General features: G+C 48.3%; 5 protein-coding genes across 5 annotated transcripts in view; 2 read left to right on the forward strand and 3 right to left on the reverse strand.

Moving 5' to 3' along the window:
• The window catches only part of CNB03710 (expressed protein), a 2,930-nt gene extending 547 nt beyond the window's left edge, over positions 1 to 2,383 (reverse strand). Inside the window, exons 1-7 of the mRNA XM_024656575.1 lie at positions 2,290 to 2,383; positions 2,016 to 2,232; positions 1,891 to 1,952; positions 589 to 1,838; positions 417 to 530; positions 288 to 356; positions 1 to 240 (exon numbers count right to left, since the gene is read on the reverse strand). The exon at positions 1 to 240 is cut by the window's left edge and continues 89 nt beyond it. Coding sequence (XP_024512319.1) covers positions 1 to 240; positions 288 to 356; positions 417 to 530; positions 589 to 1,838; positions 1,891 to 1,952; positions 2,016 to 2,232; positions 2,290 to 2,297 — 1,960 coding nt within the window. The 5' untranslated portion in view covers positions 2,298 to 2,383. The remainder of the gene's footprint in view (positions 241 to 287; positions 357 to 416; positions 531 to 588; positions 1,839 to 1,890; positions 1,953 to 2,015; positions 2,233 to 2,289) is intronic.
• A 936-nt stretch (positions 2,384 to 3,319) lies between these two features.
• On the reverse strand, positions 3,320 to 5,022 carry CNB03720 (expressed protein). Its single transcript, XM_569205.2, has 5 exons — positions 4,554 to 5,022; positions 4,465 to 4,505; positions 4,097 to 4,409; positions 3,522 to 4,036; positions 3,320 to 3,417 (listed from the first exon to the last, which is right to left on the reverse strand). Exons 1-4 carry the CDS (start codon positions 4,825 to 4,827, stop codon positions 3,537 to 3,539), a joined length of 1,128 nt encoding a protein of 375 aa, XP_569205.1. The 5' UTR covers positions 4,828 to 5,022; the 3' UTR covers positions 3,320 to 3,417; positions 3,522 to 3,536.
• Positions 5,023 to 6,251: 1,229 nt separating this feature from the next.
• Positions 6,252 to 10,645, forward strand: CNB03730 (expressed protein). The gene is made up of 3 exons (XM_024656576.1): positions 6,252 to 6,828; positions 6,885 to 8,142; positions 8,190 to 10,645. The coding sequence occupies exons 1-3, from the start codon at positions 6,686 to 6,688 to the stop codon at positions 10,482 to 10,484; spliced, it is 3,696 nt and encodes a 1,231-aa protein (XP_024512283.1). The 5' UTR covers positions 6,252 to 6,685; the 3' UTR covers positions 10,485 to 10,645.
• Positions 10,646 to 10,794: 149 nt separating this feature from the next.
• Positions 10,795 to 12,153, reverse strand: CNB03740 (cytoplasm protein, putative). The gene is made up of 10 exons (XM_569207.2): positions 12,059 to 12,153; positions 11,965 to 11,992; positions 11,870 to 11,889; positions 11,763 to 11,814; positions 11,586 to 11,710; positions 11,508 to 11,530; positions 11,423 to 11,452; positions 11,303 to 11,363; positions 11,085 to 11,224; positions 10,795 to 11,021 (listed from the first exon to the last, which is right to left on the reverse strand). Exons 1-10 carry the CDS (start codon positions 12,081 to 12,083, stop codon positions 10,896 to 10,898), a joined length of 630 nt encoding a protein of 209 aa, XP_569207.1. The 5' UTR covers positions 12,084 to 12,153; the 3' UTR covers positions 10,795 to 10,895.
• A 223-nt stretch (positions 12,154 to 12,376) lies between these two features.
• Positions 12,377 to 15,000, forward strand: part of CNB03750 (expressed protein) — a 3,100-nt gene continuing 476 nt past the window's right edge. The window contains exons 1-4 of the mRNA XM_024656577.1: positions 12,377 to 12,495; positions 12,553 to 12,709; positions 12,756 to 13,072; positions 13,126 to 15,000. The exon at positions 13,126 to 15,000 is cut by the window's right edge and continues 309 nt beyond it. Coding sequence (XP_024512284.1) covers positions 12,487 to 12,495; positions 12,553 to 12,709; positions 12,756 to 13,072; positions 13,126 to 14,946 — 2,304 coding nt within the window. The 5' untranslated portion in view covers positions 12,377 to 12,486 and the 3' untranslated portion in view covers positions 14,947 to 15,000. The remainder of the gene's footprint in view (positions 12,496 to 12,552; positions 12,710 to 12,755; positions 13,073 to 13,125) is intronic.

The following is a 15,000-nucleotide window of genomic DNA, read 5'->3' on the forward strand; positions in this document are numbered from 1 at the left end:
TCCTTGGTATTCCTGTCACTGGGTCTCTCAGAATCATCTCGCTTCCGGTAGCGCTTTCCCATCTTTCCCAATTTCCCGATCCCGAAGAGTGAGGTGATCCAGGAGATGCCGTATTACCCCCACGATGAGTGGCGGAGATGTCGTGCATAAATGAAGGAGATGAATGAATGGAAGATGGGGATGTCTGGAATATTGCAAGTGGCCGAGAAGAACGATGGTCCCATACAGTCACCTGGCCATCTGGGAAGATATTCAGATAATTCTTCATCTTTTACGAAGAAGCTTACCTTGACTTGCCACCGCAAACTTGCGTCCATCCTTACTCCAAGCGCTCGAAAACCCCGCATCTGTGGCAGCTTCATGATTATGAGATGAGTTAATGACCCTTTAAGATAGCCATATCCAGTTCTACTCACCGTTATATACTGCAATCTTTCGTAGATCTCTTCCTTCATTAATGACTTCGAATAAGTTGACATCTGTAGAGTCGCCCACAGAGACTAGGTAACGCAAGTCGGGGGATAGAGACGCTTTACAGTTCAAAATAAACATTCGTTGAAATTCCTTCAGGCCTGACACTGTACTTACAATGATTGGCGGCCACATCGAACTGAGTAGAGCATATGGTACGTAGAGTTCTCGTCTCCTTTTGGCTATAGTCTTCTGGCGGCCAACGTAGTCCGTCTTCGATTTCGTCGTCTTCGTCATCTCTAGCTCTGCTTGTAATCCTGGTCCAACCTCTTGATTGCTGCTCGGGTGATTGATGTGAAGAAGAGTTTCCCACGATATTTCTGTATCTTCTATGCCTTGAGTAATCCACAAGCTCTCCAAAACTGTCCTCTCGGACTAGCTGGCGCTGTTCCGTGCGGCCCAATCCCCTCCCTCCCCTAGCCAGCTCCCTATCTCTATAACCCTCCAATATCTGCCTCGCCAAGCGGTTCTGGTCACCGCCCAATATGTTGGTAGCATACTCGGTGGCAACCACATCATACAAGGCTAAACTGGGCCTACCGTCATCTGATATACCAAGGTCTACTTCCCTTATACCGGTCTCAAACCGCAAGGTATCTGGAAAATCGAGGGGTGGGCCATTCAACTCCATTAACTCCTCCAATGGTAACACACTGGGGCGAAAGTTCACTGGATGTGGGAATCGAGCGAGAGAAGGAATTCCATAGTGCGGATAACCCTCCTCAACTGCTTGATGCGCATCCTCGTTCTGCAGAGGGAGCGAAAAGAACTTGACAGTGCGGTCATTGTTTGAGATTACCAGCCTCGGTTCTTCCGTGTATTGACGTCGCTTCAATTTATCTTTGGTTCCGGATTTCCGACTGAAAATGGTCGGAAGGTGGGAGCTGACATATCGGATGGGTAATGTATTGGGATATGTTGCAGGGGAAGATGAAAGGTTGTCCTTTTCGAAATCGTACATATCATCGTCTTCATCATCGCCATCAGGGGGAGTATAGGCTTCTTCATCCCCGTTTTCAGAGCATGTATGCGCGTCATTTCTCGATCGGACCTTTCGAGTCACCCACTCTCCTCTTTCTGCTTTCCCAGTGATGCTGTCACCCCTTTCAATCTCCTCCCAAGATCGAGAACCGCGCCCTACATACCCAATCTTCCTTTCTACTGACTGGCGAGTCCACTCTTTAGGCCATGAGGGAGGAATTATGATAGAATTGTTGATCGAGCGGCTATGAGGAAGATTTGTCGATATCTTGAAGGGTTTGATTTTTGGGGCGACATGGAAACGTTCTGGAATATAGGCATTTGGTTGAGGAATGCTGCTGACAAAGAGTTCCCCGTGCTGTCCACCACAAGCGAACATGTTCGAGCTAGGCAGCACGTGAGCCATAGTACATGGTATTAACCATGCAGTAGACATACTTGCTCACGACACAATTGGCTGCAAAATCCAGCTTGAACACGGTCCTTGTAGTTCCATCACCCTAAAGAATTATAGAATCAATCAGTGACTTTATACCAACAATAGTCGCTTCTCTTAACATTACATTTGATTTGGAGGCTGAATCACCATCCTCATCATTTGGAAACCATCTGATCTCGTCAATATTAAGCCCCCTTGGATAGAGCACTCGGCCACGAGATAGAGGCAAAATCAGATCTCGTAGTTGGGGATGGATTATAGTGATCTTAGCTGGGCGTATTGCTGTCGGCGTGAATGAGATATCACGAAGCTCCGTGGAGCCCAAGCTGGATGGTGGATCTCTATGATACATAGTAAGTGCATAGACTGTCGTTGGACTATGTCGGCAGAATGCTCACCTGGCCATGTCACTCTTCGGAGTTATGCTTTCAGAAGAGTAGGGGCAAGTTCGTAGGCTTGCAGGTGGAAACAGGACTGGCGATGGAGATACAGAGTGAAACGCCCTACGCCGTGTTCTACTATGACGCAAGTCAAGCCCATTCACCGCGTCATCCGCCGAGCGACATAACCGGACAGCACCGATACGTGACTAATGTAATAATGCTCATTCATTCTCTTCTACATCCCATAATATTTTTTTCGTCTTCTTTACTTGTTATTTTCTCTACCATGGAAAACAGGGTGCATTCCCACAAAAATAATGCACGAGTAGGACGGATATCCATTGATTGAAGCGACTGATAACGACAGTGGTTAGGATCTATTCGTCTTTGTCTGCCTTGAACCTTTTTCTATGTTCCTCTACAATTTCACCAGTGTAGCAGCCTGGACGGCAAAGACCAGGACATGATTGCGAGACCGAAATAAAATGGATGATGATTAATCATCCTATATATTTCTACTCACATGGTCGCAATAGAACATAATGCCCTTCTTGGCTCAAAACACCATCGACGGCATTCAATATTTCAGAGGTACTGATCGTCGAGGGCGCCAAATCATGCTTCCAGTACCGTTATGAGAATGTGAAGAAGCCAGCTCCATTTCGCTTCCAAGTTCCTCAGAAGCATGTTCATTCTCCATAGTCATTAGCCCATTAAGTTCCATTGGTTCTGAGATGATGGTGGATGAGACGCCTGCGAGGCAAAATACTGGTCACTACAAGATGGTCAGGATGCCCCTGTCTGTGTCCCGCTAACCACGGGATATCTCCTTAGAATGAAGCAAAAGAGAAGGCAGATGCACTGCATTTATACACCGAGGGACAAGACCGGTGGAAGCACACTCAGTCACCAAATTTCAGCTCCCACTGGCAGCCATGTAAGGTCTTTTATCCATTGATATTTGGCCGCCTTCTTCTCGTGAACCGAAGGATCACCGATGATCACTGCAACCAAGTGCGTCAGGCAGCAACATATAATACGGTACATCTCCTGACAGTAGATTGCGGCAGTTGAAATGTTACAATATCTGCATCCTGTACAGTCTCTCATTGCTACTTCAGTGAATCTTACTCAGGGATCTATCTGCAGTACGAAAAACTCGTTAGTGATGCTCAGTCACCAAAGCAAATGGCCGGATCGCTCATCGTCGAAAGACGATAGCATCAATTGAAAGATCATACACTTACAAATAGGTCAAGCGTTTACAACCATGCGACGTCCGTTATACCCTCGAGCTTCTCATTTCTACAAACCAGAGTCCATGCCTTGCCATCGTCACCGACATTCCAGATTTCCATGCCACCTCCGTTTTGCCCGGCAAGAGCAACAAATTTGCCATCCGGGCTGAGCTGCATCGCACGGACGGCATTGCACCCAGTCCTCACATGTTGAACACTACCAAGCTTGCCATCGGAGGTAAGAGTCGCTATAGCCACCGCATCGCCTGTCACTGAAGGTTTGAATTCCCCCTTGGTGGATTCCGAAAGGTCCATTTCAAGGCGGTTGGAGGCATACAAGACTGGATGTACCGGGTGGGCAACCAGCTCGGCGGCATTCATGTACTTGTGATACTTTTTGGGAACGGACGGGGGAATCACACTGAGCTGAGAGTCAGGACGAGGGATAATAGGATAAGTTGGGTCGGAGAGGGGGAATGTTATGAGGCTGTTGGACAGTTCCGTGAGCACGTAAAGATGTTTGCCTGAAAGGTAACACACGCGAGATTGGTGAGTAAGAGTACTAATTGCAGGACGTCACTCACCATCGTTTGAAATACAGGCATGGCGAGGGCCAGAGCCCGGAGGCGCTTGGCACCAGCCCTTGATACTCAGCCCACTCTCCCCCTCTCTCCATACTACCCAGACCCGGTCATTGCCTAGATCTGGAACATATAGAGTCCCCTCATCCCCCTCGATAATCTGATGACAGTGAGCGGCGTCCTGACGCTCGGGGTTGGGAGCAATCTGCTGCTGCTCTTCATAAACTAGAGAAAACTTGAGAAGAGGAGATGCCGACGAGCTTGAGAGAGTGGAGTCGGAGGTGATGGGGAAGAATATGATAGAACCTCCTAGATACTTGAGCACAGGTCAGTATGACTCCCTATATGTAGCATAACCCCCAAACACTTACGTTGGCAACGGCAATACCTGACCTGTCCTTCATAACGTGAACTGTCCACCAAAATCAACTCACTTCATTGCACGGCTTATCATCCTTACCATGACAAGAGCCTCCATGAGTATCTCGTTCGCTAACCACTGTCACTTTCTCTCCTTCGACTTTCAAGCTCACAGCCTTGCCCTTGCTTTCGGACAGAGAATAGAAGATCCTTGATCCATCATTCTCTTCAGACAAGCTCGCTGGCTCAACCCAAGAGGCATTTTCTGGAGCTGGAGAGTCGGAAATGACCTTCAATTGAGCGGAAGAAGGGTCAAAGGAGATGAGAGAGTAGTTAGGCCTGTAACCGCCAACCAAAAGGGTGTAGCTGGACATTATTCTAAGACAATGGGTCCGACTGACTGTTGCACTGCTGTTGGAAGTAGTACCTGCGGTTTTTTATTATTCGTTGTTTGCGCTCTGCACAATAATAATCTTTCTACAAAGAAGGAGTATAATAGTCGACTGTAGATAGTAGAAAGATACCCGAAGTTGTATGTGTCGTCAAATTAGTAATCTCCCTTTTTACCCTCCACCACTATCATCTTCCTACCTCTGTTCTGTGTGGCTGGTCGGCCCCGGGCATTCGGCATGTCAGGAAGCCGGCACCCTCCACTCCTCTCCTTGTTTGCTCGTTGTTTATTTACGTTGTTCATTTATTCCGCTTGTACTCGTACTTTCATGCTCATTTGGTAATATTCGTTATTTGTTACCAAACGATGATGGCTTCACGAAGTCAGTAACGTAGGGATTACGATAGTACCTCAATGGGAGCCTTCCCCGAAAAGCCTAGAAAGGCTTGTGTCGCGCCTAGGATTATGACGACGACGAACAGATAACGAAGCACGAAGATGATGAGCATTTGTCGATGACGCCTGACGCCAGTAATTTATCAAATAATTATAACAAATGTAGTTCGTTTAATTAAGTTGTGATGACGGTGAACATTTTATTAACGTCACGTTATGAAGATGTTGGAGCTTGAAAGGCTGGATTTGATTGTATAAATAATTTGGGAAGATCGTTACTACCACACACCGGCTTCCGTTTTCAACCTGTTCTAAACCAACCATTTGGCCGTGAATCACGCAACCTATAATATGGATGGCGTTCGTTGATGGCTGCATGGACGTTTGTCTGGGTCACAACGACGGAGATTGACAATCTCCGATACTCCTGGCGTCATAGTCATCACCGCTTGAAGGGAGCATTCACAATTCACGCAGCATAATAAACAAACGCGTTTTTCAGTTATATTTGGAAATAAGATAAAATGCCATTTGAATGCACCTGTTCTGCTGCCGTACTTAATATGAGAAGGAGGAGCTGAAAAGAAGAGGAGAGAGATGAAAGCTGCAAGAAAAGATGGGAGAGGAAAGACGGACTAGAAAAAAGCGACGATCAGGATGTCCCTGTTCCTGGTGAGTGCCCTGGGCTGCCCTAGTTCAACGGGACATGGGGCATGGGAACTGGGAACTGAAAGCTGTCCGCTGCCAGCCCCCGCTGCTGGCTTTTGCTGCCCCTGGCACCCTTGGAAAAAGTTTCCGCTTCGCACTAAACGTAGTAGTCTCCTAAACGGGTATAGGTTGTAGCTTGTCATAGGAGCAATGGAGCAAAGTCGAACCGCGACGACACGAACGCTGAAACGCTGCAGCGACACTTGAACGGCAGCAAACGCAGCGCCGGTAGAGGAAGGCACTTCGCTGGGCACTGGGATTCATTGATGAATTATTATTTTATTTGCACACAACTCATGTCACACGCACAAAACAACTTCCGTCCATCTTTACAACAGATCCATCACATTCCACAGAACGTACGGTTGATTCTTTCTCCCCTTCCTCATCATACATCGCGCCACAGGAACACCGCACACAGTTCGGAACTCTGAACACACCGCCAATAATAGAAGATCGCCCAGCCAGCGCCAGTTACCGTCACCATCAACTGTTAGCTTGATTTTCGCTTCATCAGCACATCACTCCTTTCCTATCCTTCCTTTGTTCCTAATGGATGTCTGGATACAATAACACACCCAGAAAATCCCATCTCCATTTCACGGCAGCCAGTGCCTATCTCTCGAATACACATCCACGCCCCGCACAAACAAAACACAGCAGCGGCGCACAACGGTCCATCACTCCAGACCGCCCCCACTCCCGTCATCTACCTTTTTCAAACCCTTCCCCTCATCATGGACCAGCCTCCTAGTCCACGTGGCGGTTCTGTGCATTCAATCCCAATACCCGCCTATTCTCCCTTGGACACTCAATTCAACGCCATAGCTGGGCCTAGCTCGGAGGGTGCTATATGCAGACGGTCGGATGAGCTAGACGCGTGAGTCTGAGGAAATGGTCTTGGATTACAGTTACTTATATTTCTCTCATGTGCAGGTCAAGCCAGCCTTTATCGCCTTCATCGGCGCCCTCAATCCCCTCGGCCATTTCTGTGACCCATCCACCACAGTTTATTCATACCCATCACCCGCGCCGAGGATCGTTGACACCTTTGGGACTCAACATTATATCTCCAGTCCCTCCTCAAGCTCTACGAGAGCGGGAAAATATCAACCCTACGAGAAATGTAGGGTTCCACCCAAACTATAGCCCCAAGCAGTCTTTTCTCGCCACGGCAACTGCATTTAATGCTGGAGCTCCGTCATCCGCTGGGCTGCAACAATCAAACAGGCGTAGTTCAGCCGCAAGTACGGCATCTAGGTTGAGCCTGTCTCGCCCGCCCATCGCACACGCATCTCATTCGTTCTGTCCACTTAACCAGCACCCTGGTCGACGACGTTCCTCTTTGACCCCATCTATATCAACCCTTGCTCCACCTTCTCCAACACATACCCATGCTAATGGAATTTCATTCCGTCCAACAAGCAACGATGAGGGTAGACACCCAGCTCATGCTGATTCTGCTATCGGCTTCCTTGAGCTGATGAACAAGGGGGGAAATTATGTGCGGAGAGGCAGTCTGCCTCATATCGGCCATCGAGGCTGGGCTGGTCATTCTCAACGTGTCTGGAACCCGATTCTACCACCGCCACGTGGGTCGGTCGGCAAGGACGATTCTGGAGAACTACCTATTGAGAACTTCAGATTCGGTTCCGGTATATCATCCACAATCTCTACGCCCCGCTCTGTGTCTCAACTTGGAAGTGATCGACGTCCTTCTGAGTCAAAGAGGAGGGAAGATATGAGCGTTTTTGAACAAGCGGAGGCAGAGGAAGCTGAACGTCAGCGAAGAGCTTTTTTGGCTGCGACTTATGGCGCAGATGGACGCCGGGCACGCGAAAGGTTAAGTATCGGTGGCCAGAGTATAAATTCGGGGCAAGGCAAAGGTTTGAGGCGACAGAGTCTGATGCTTTGGGAAAGTATGGGGATGTTCAGAGGAAGTGGTGATGAGAGTGCGGTATCTGCTCCTGTTGGTCCGAGCCGAAGCGCAAACGCGACGGGTCTGCTATCTGGAGAAGACGAAGTACCACTGAGAAGAGGGAGTTTACCCGTTGCTATTCCTGGAACTTTGGAAAGGAGTGCTTCTCGGCGCCAGAAAAAGGAAGCAAATGGAGGGAAAGAACGAAGCAAATCTGGAGATGAAGATGCAGCAGCCTACGAGGAAGACGATGAACGAAGAGGAGGTATTGGCGAGGTAGGCCATATTCTCTTTTCCCTGGTAGCCGCTAATCAATTGTGCAGAGTCTATCACCTTTGAGGCCTCTTCCGCCCTTATTACCTCTATCGGATCCTGGCCCCCGGCTTTTGCCTTCGACACTAGCTCTCCACCGGGCTAATCACTTACTGAATTCTCGCAACCTTCAGTCTGACCCGCTTCCCCCTCCCTTACCGCCGTCTTTGCATCCCCCAGATCCTGTTGACGTCACTGAGTTTGACATTGATTTTATTTTGTCTGGCTCCCAAACCCAGCTGGGACAGAACTTGGCTGGAGATGCATCGGCAGATGCTGTCGATGCACATGGGGTGCCATTAGCACAAACATTGAAACTTGGAGGCGAGGAGGAAGATTCATTTGCAAAGTTTGTGGGTGAAAATGATGACGAATATGGGGATAGAAGAGGAGAATGGACCTTCAGAGCCTGCCCAACGCCTTCTAAAAAAGGCGCTTCGCAACTTGTACCCAAGGCAGAATGGGAATCTCTCGGCGCAGGCAAGTACGAGTTATTCCACAATGATGAAGTGAGAAGCAGTGTCACTGGCAGGGTCTGGAGAGTGAAGAAGCTTGGAGCGAGAGAGTACGAGCTTGAAGAAGTGCGGCCTTCCGGTTTGGTAGTGCCAAATAAAACGGAGAAGGCAGAGAGATTGACCTTGGCTGGCAAAGCTGTACACCGAGATCAAGGCGGCGTAAAGTTGCCGTCCTTCAATGTGAATGCTTTCTTCCCTCCATTTGTCAACCCCACGTCTCGTTCGCCCGCGGCGATGCATAGAAACGGTCCGGCTGGGAAGCTCCGTGCTAGCATGTCGGAAGGATTTCCTGCTTCTGGCAAGTCGAAATCTCCCCTCATGCCGACAGGATATTCGGAAGGTGAAGACTTCACCAACACGACGAATTCACTTTCTCAATCAATGCCTTTCACCAGTGCTATGTCCGTTCTTAAGGCGAAAAAGAAAGATGAACGAAGCAGAGAAGTAAAGGATGACGTCTTTGCTGTTGGGGTTAGCACTTCAGGAAAAAAGCTCTTGCGGGATGGAAATAAGGAAAGCGAAGGGGAAAAGAAGGATCGTTCCATCGGTGGCGTGCTAAAGCGGGGATTGTCTAACCTCAAGAACTCTGGCCTCGTGGGAACCAGCTCTTCAGAGGAAAGAAGGTTGGCCCGTGAAGAGAGGGAAAGGGAGAGAGTGCAGGCACATTCCTGGAACGGTTCGAGCTCCCCCAATGGTTACCAGAGTTGGAACCCTCACTCGCAGTATGCACTAGAGGCCATCAAAGATTACCATCCAACCCATCCAAGGCTAATGAAGGGGGACGAGATGAAGGGTCTTTGGCAGGAGGAGCGACGGGTAATCAAGTGGATTGAAGGAAACGCATGGGGTGGCGTACCGGAAGACGCGGTCGCCATGATAATACCCCTAGAAGGAGATAATTCCGCCCCAGACACTCCTTTCTCACCTACACCTCCCTCTCCATCTTCCGAAACTGCAAAAGATCTGAACGCATTACTCAAATCGTATGACAACACTGTCATACCTCACCCTTTCTTCTCATCTGGAACCAAGCGCGCCCTGCTTGTCTGGTATGTCCCTTTCAACTCGGATTTGGACGGCGAATCTCGCCCATCCACAGCATTCCAGAGTTCCAATAGTATTTCATCCACGAATAGTAATGCGTCTGCCAACGATTCTTCGCCACCTGGGTCGTTGCCAAAATTTCAAAAATTGCTGAGGAAACGGGCTAGCAAGGACAAAGAAACAATGAAGCGCGAATTGGCTCAGGGTTCAAATTGGGCCCGACCGACTGATGAAGTGAGGCCTCTAAAAAGACATGTATCATCGACGCAGGCTTTGCCTTTTAGGAGCTTCAGGGTGGTGGCGAGGGTCGTGGATTGTAAAGAGCTGAAGTCAAAGCTGGAAGGACGTGAGGATGATGAGCAAAGAGTAAACGGAGGTGGAATTGAGTGGTCAAAGGGTGGCAACGTTTTTGCAGAGTCATCGGCCGTAGATCATCCCTCGACGACCTCAGCCACCGACCCTGCTATCCCGCCTTTCCTTCGTGAAAGTTTTTCTACCGATAATAGCTCTCGTCCTCTCACTGGCAGAAACTTTCCGACTGTGATCGCTGTCTGTCATTCTCGTTCTCAAGGTGTCGAATTTGTCCTCGAAGGTCTTGATCGCTTAGGATTGTGTAAGGGAGAATCTGCTTGGGGTCCGACCGGGTATGAAGAATGGCGAGGTACGGGACTGAGCGAGCACGGGAGGAAAATGTTAGATTTGCTTTGGGCGGGCTGCACAGGAGTGATGGGCTTGATCGGAGTGTAAGAAAAAAAAGCCAGAGCAGGTGTAACATATCGTGGGAAACAAGTTCATGGTATTATTGTTATTCTTCAGCAGATAGATACCAGGAGGCATTTTGCTAGTCCATTTACATAATGATTGTACCATTATATCATGCATGTTAGCGACAGGTCATCTGTTGTACCCAAATTGACCTTTTTTTCTCGAAAGAGCGTTATTAGTCTCCTAGGAGAATCAGTCTTCTGGGAACTTAATGTCTTGATGCCGATTCAAGGGCTTTAAAGTGCAAATTGTTCAAAACAAAGGAGAGAAGATTTGGACGGTTTTCTTATTAAGTATTCAAGAAAACCCTCCATTACCATTTACTTGCTCGAGCAAAATGGACAAAGCTAAGAAGTGGTCTGCAATTGGGAACGTATGGAAATCCTTCCCCAACTACATGAAATCGTCGTCACTGAACTGTTCTTGCTCAGCAAAGGCATCTTCTGAATACAAATTATCATAAGACCGAGCTTGTTTTTCTTCTTCCCATGCTTTTTTCTGCTCCTGTTCTTTCTTCGCCTATGTCGACGTTGATCGTCCAATTGTAAGCTTCTATTTCCACCTGGCGAAAGTTAAACTCACTCTTTCAATGGCTTCAGCCTTCTTCTTCCTCCCTTCCAAGCGTAACCTCTCTTGCCTCTCAGCCTCATGATCTATTTCCTTTTCGATCTTGGTCTTATTAAGGCGGTTGACAATGGCGTTGTCTCGAGTCGAGACATGTGCTGCACGATTAATCATGAGTATAAACCATTAAGTAGTCCGTGGGGAGTCAAACTGGATCGACTACGGCAAGCACGCACCTCGTTTGACCATTTTGTCGGAATGGAAGGATACTTGACCAACGGGCATGTCCCCAGTTTTCTAAAAGTTAAATCAATAGTGTCCTCTAGTGGATACTTTGACAGGCATTAGAGTCCCACCTTGAGGTTAGTAAAAGGAGTGTAGATGATCTAGAGGATGTCAAAATCAGCAGACATTCTACATCTTATGAGATGGAGCGCTTACAGTGATATTGTCCTTTTTGTTGCCTTATGGCAGATAACAATTACCTCCAGATAGAATTATATGATAAGGAAGACACACCTTCAATACTATTGGCTTTCACCAATTGAGCCAAGTCGTTTACAAGAACAGCGGGAAGCTTGTCCCACTCTCCATGTGGTTGGTTATCCGGCTGGCGAAGATAGACATGCGCGGACGAAAGCTTGCTGACGAAGTATCAGCCTCCTGAAAATTAGTATGAGGACAGCGATCACGCACTCTACGTGAAACCAGACATCGGTGGGGAGACCATAACGCAGAAGTTCCTCATCTATAATTGATAGCCTGTTAGATTGGGCATTCGATAAATCATTTTCCCAGCATACTTTCAACTTTGTCCTTCCCCCTAACCCTTAGGGTTAGCATACAAACTTCTCGGAGTACTGGAAGTACTAATGGAAAGCTGACTCATGATGCGTACATATAGATAGTGACAGGGGGAGATACCACTGAAGAACGGTAGCGAGTGCATCATCAGCAATCGTTCGGTCTGCCGAGTGTAAACAGGTATATACCCTTTGAAGTGAAGAACACAACCATGGCTATGATCAGGCGAACGATGGACCACAGAAAGCAGATGTCCTTTAGGGATATAAATCTAAGGACTCAATTTGAGCATTTTATGTGCAGACGTTATTGACACAGATGACAATCGAATATGCCTCCACATGTCCAGGTATTACGTAATCATTAATTTGTCCGTGTAACTCCGCCTGTTGTGTTATGGGGCGGCTTAAGTGGCAATATTTGGTCCCGCTATCTGATCCCGTGTACTGATTGATTTCTCGTACGCGTACTTAACAGAAGATAGAAGAGTTGCTCGGTGTCCGCAACAAGACTCTGGCACGTTTTTTTTCTTCTCGCCGTTCTTTGTTGCCCTCGCATTCAGTGTCCAGTTACTGTATTGTCCATTGTGCGCTGTTGCATTCCATATATATTGAATATGGCCATTGTATGTCGAGTCTTTCCCCTTTTGGTCTGTGGTTAAATACTAAAAACGCATCATTAGGCTGACCAATTCGCTATCCCGATCACTATTTTACGCCATTTTGACTTGTCTTCAAGTCCTTGGAGCTCAGAAGTGGAAGGATACACCAAAAGGCGAGAACGGTCACCCAACGGCAAACTATTCTTTGATAGACTCTTGGAAATTGCAGGAATCGACGGTGAGCTCATACAGTACTACCGAACGCTTGGGCTCAACAACATTAGGTCCCTCCCTCTACCCTCCGAAATCACCGGCCGATGTCCGAAGGCTCCTTCATTCAATTCAATCTACTGAACTTGACAGGCTCAAGAAAGACTGTTACTTTTACTACCTCTTACTGGACTATGACGGTCAACCTGAAGCACGAAAGCCCAATGGGCATGTCGAAGGAATGGATGTCGATGATGAAGATGCTGTTTTGATCGTGAAGTCTGTAGAGGCGACAAAAGTGGCAGACAAATTTGCCAGGAAAAGATGTATGCCGAGACATTGGAGGATCTTCATCGACGGTTACTGGGCGTTAGATCACGGATTGTGGAAGGTTCGTTACTGGAATGACTCTCAAGCCGTGAATGCTAACAATTGATACTGTAGATTGCAGTCGACAACTTATCAGACCCATCTATCTCAGAAGTCAATTTTATGTCCGAGATCGTCCAAACCCTCTCTACATCTGTATCACCGCCGCAGCTTGCTTGCTCACTCCTTCATTCGTTCCTCCTCTCCACTCAGCCAAATTTTCCGAATCCTTCACTCGAGAGCGATGTGAGATTGATCGCTACTGCCTCCGCCACTAGCATTTTTGCAGCCCTTGGCTGTACTCGTCAGGAATCATCCCCTGAGCAAAGAAAAAGGATGCGGGAAGTCGTTTGGTCTTGGATGTTGGGTGCTCCGCGCACACCATGCGGGGCTGGAAATCATGTCGTTCAATCCAAGGCCCTCAAAGAGCTCATCCATGCTCCTTTGCTTCCAGAGGAGGAAACCCATTTAACCGAATTTCTTTCTCATCCTCCACGCTCTGTTCCATCCTCTGCTCTTTCTCGGCTCCACGACCTAGTGACAATTCGTTTAATCCATCAAGGACATTATAACCAAGTAATTCAGCTTGACAAAAAGCTTGCAGGTAACGGTGCAGGCACTCAAGGAGATAGGCAAAAGCGACGGGAAATGGTTAGGGAATTCATTTCCATTCTGCCAGAGGCACACAGGCGGGTGTTGTTGACCGATGTGGAAGGAAGCTTACGAAGAGCGGAGAAAGAGATCAATGGGTTTTCAGAGGATATGGATATGATTGGCTCGTGGCTGCAGGTTGATGGGGTGGACGAATCCACTCCTACTCCTACATTCGCTTTGGTTTCGCCATCAGTGCCAGTGACTGTACCAGCATCCGTTCCCGTACCTGTCACCGTCGCCCCTACACCTATTCGTTCCGTTCCTTCTTCCTCCAACCTCGTGCATCTCGCTCACGCGGCTTCTGTTGCCTCCCCTTCCCAGCGACCAGAGCGTACGCATTCTCCTTTTGGTGGCCCACCCCGCTTCGCTCAAGGTGCCACGGTGTCCAGCTCATCCCCTAGGCAAAGCCAGGCTTTCACTGGCAGTCCATTTTCACTTCCTCAGAAAACTGCGGCTGCTAAAGCACATGCCTCTCCAGAGAAGCCTAGACCAAAGATGGTCATCAACGATGACCAAGAAGCTGAAGAAACACTTAAAAAAAAACCGGTTAAGGGAAAAGATAAAGATACAACAGGTGGAAATGGTGGTTTGAGAAGGTCGAGAAGACAGGTTTCTATGAGTGTGGAGCCAGAAGAACTTCCTGTTGACGAAAATCACCCCATTGAACCTATTGCTGAGGATAGCGCGTGGTCGCCGTCATATGCCGTTGTAGAGGAACCAAAGTCAACCAGGAAGGGAGGCAGAAGAACGCGCGATAAGACGCCACCCATGTCTATATCACCGTCTAGAAGATCGACTCGTGCGAGGAAGAGTGCACTTCCCCCGTCAACATCAGATGATGAACCGCGCGCTCGGCGCACCCGTGGAGCATCAGCGCATCCGGAACCGTCCGCTACACCTGTTACGCATGGACGAATGACTCGCTCTGTTTCACGTGCATTGTTAGAAGACAGTGATCACGAGAGTGTTGATATGGACATGAGTGTGCCCTCGTCAAAAAGAAATGGCACTGCCGCTTCTGGCAGTGTAAGAAAGAAGAGGAGAGGCAGCGTGGCTGCTAGCGAAATTACGGATGATGGCCTTGCGACGTTGATGGAGACACCGAGAGTGAGAAGGTCAAATAGAAAAGCTGCCCCTAGTCCGACACCCAGTGTCCAGGGATCTGAGGCTGGAAAGATCAGGCGGAAGAGGGAAAACCCGGCACCGACTCCAAGGATGGCTACGCGGTCGCGAAGGGTTTAAGAGAGGAGTCGGATTCTTGCGTCTATTTTTGCTATTGAAATGCAGACGGATTGC

Source organism: Cryptococcus neoformans (assembly GCF_000091045.1).
Source record: "Cryptococcus neoformans var. neoformans JEC21 chromosome 2 sequence".
Lineage (NCBI taxonomy): Eukaryota > Fungi > Basidiomycota > Tremellomycetes > Tremellales > Cryptococcaceae > Cryptococcus > Cryptococcus deneoformans.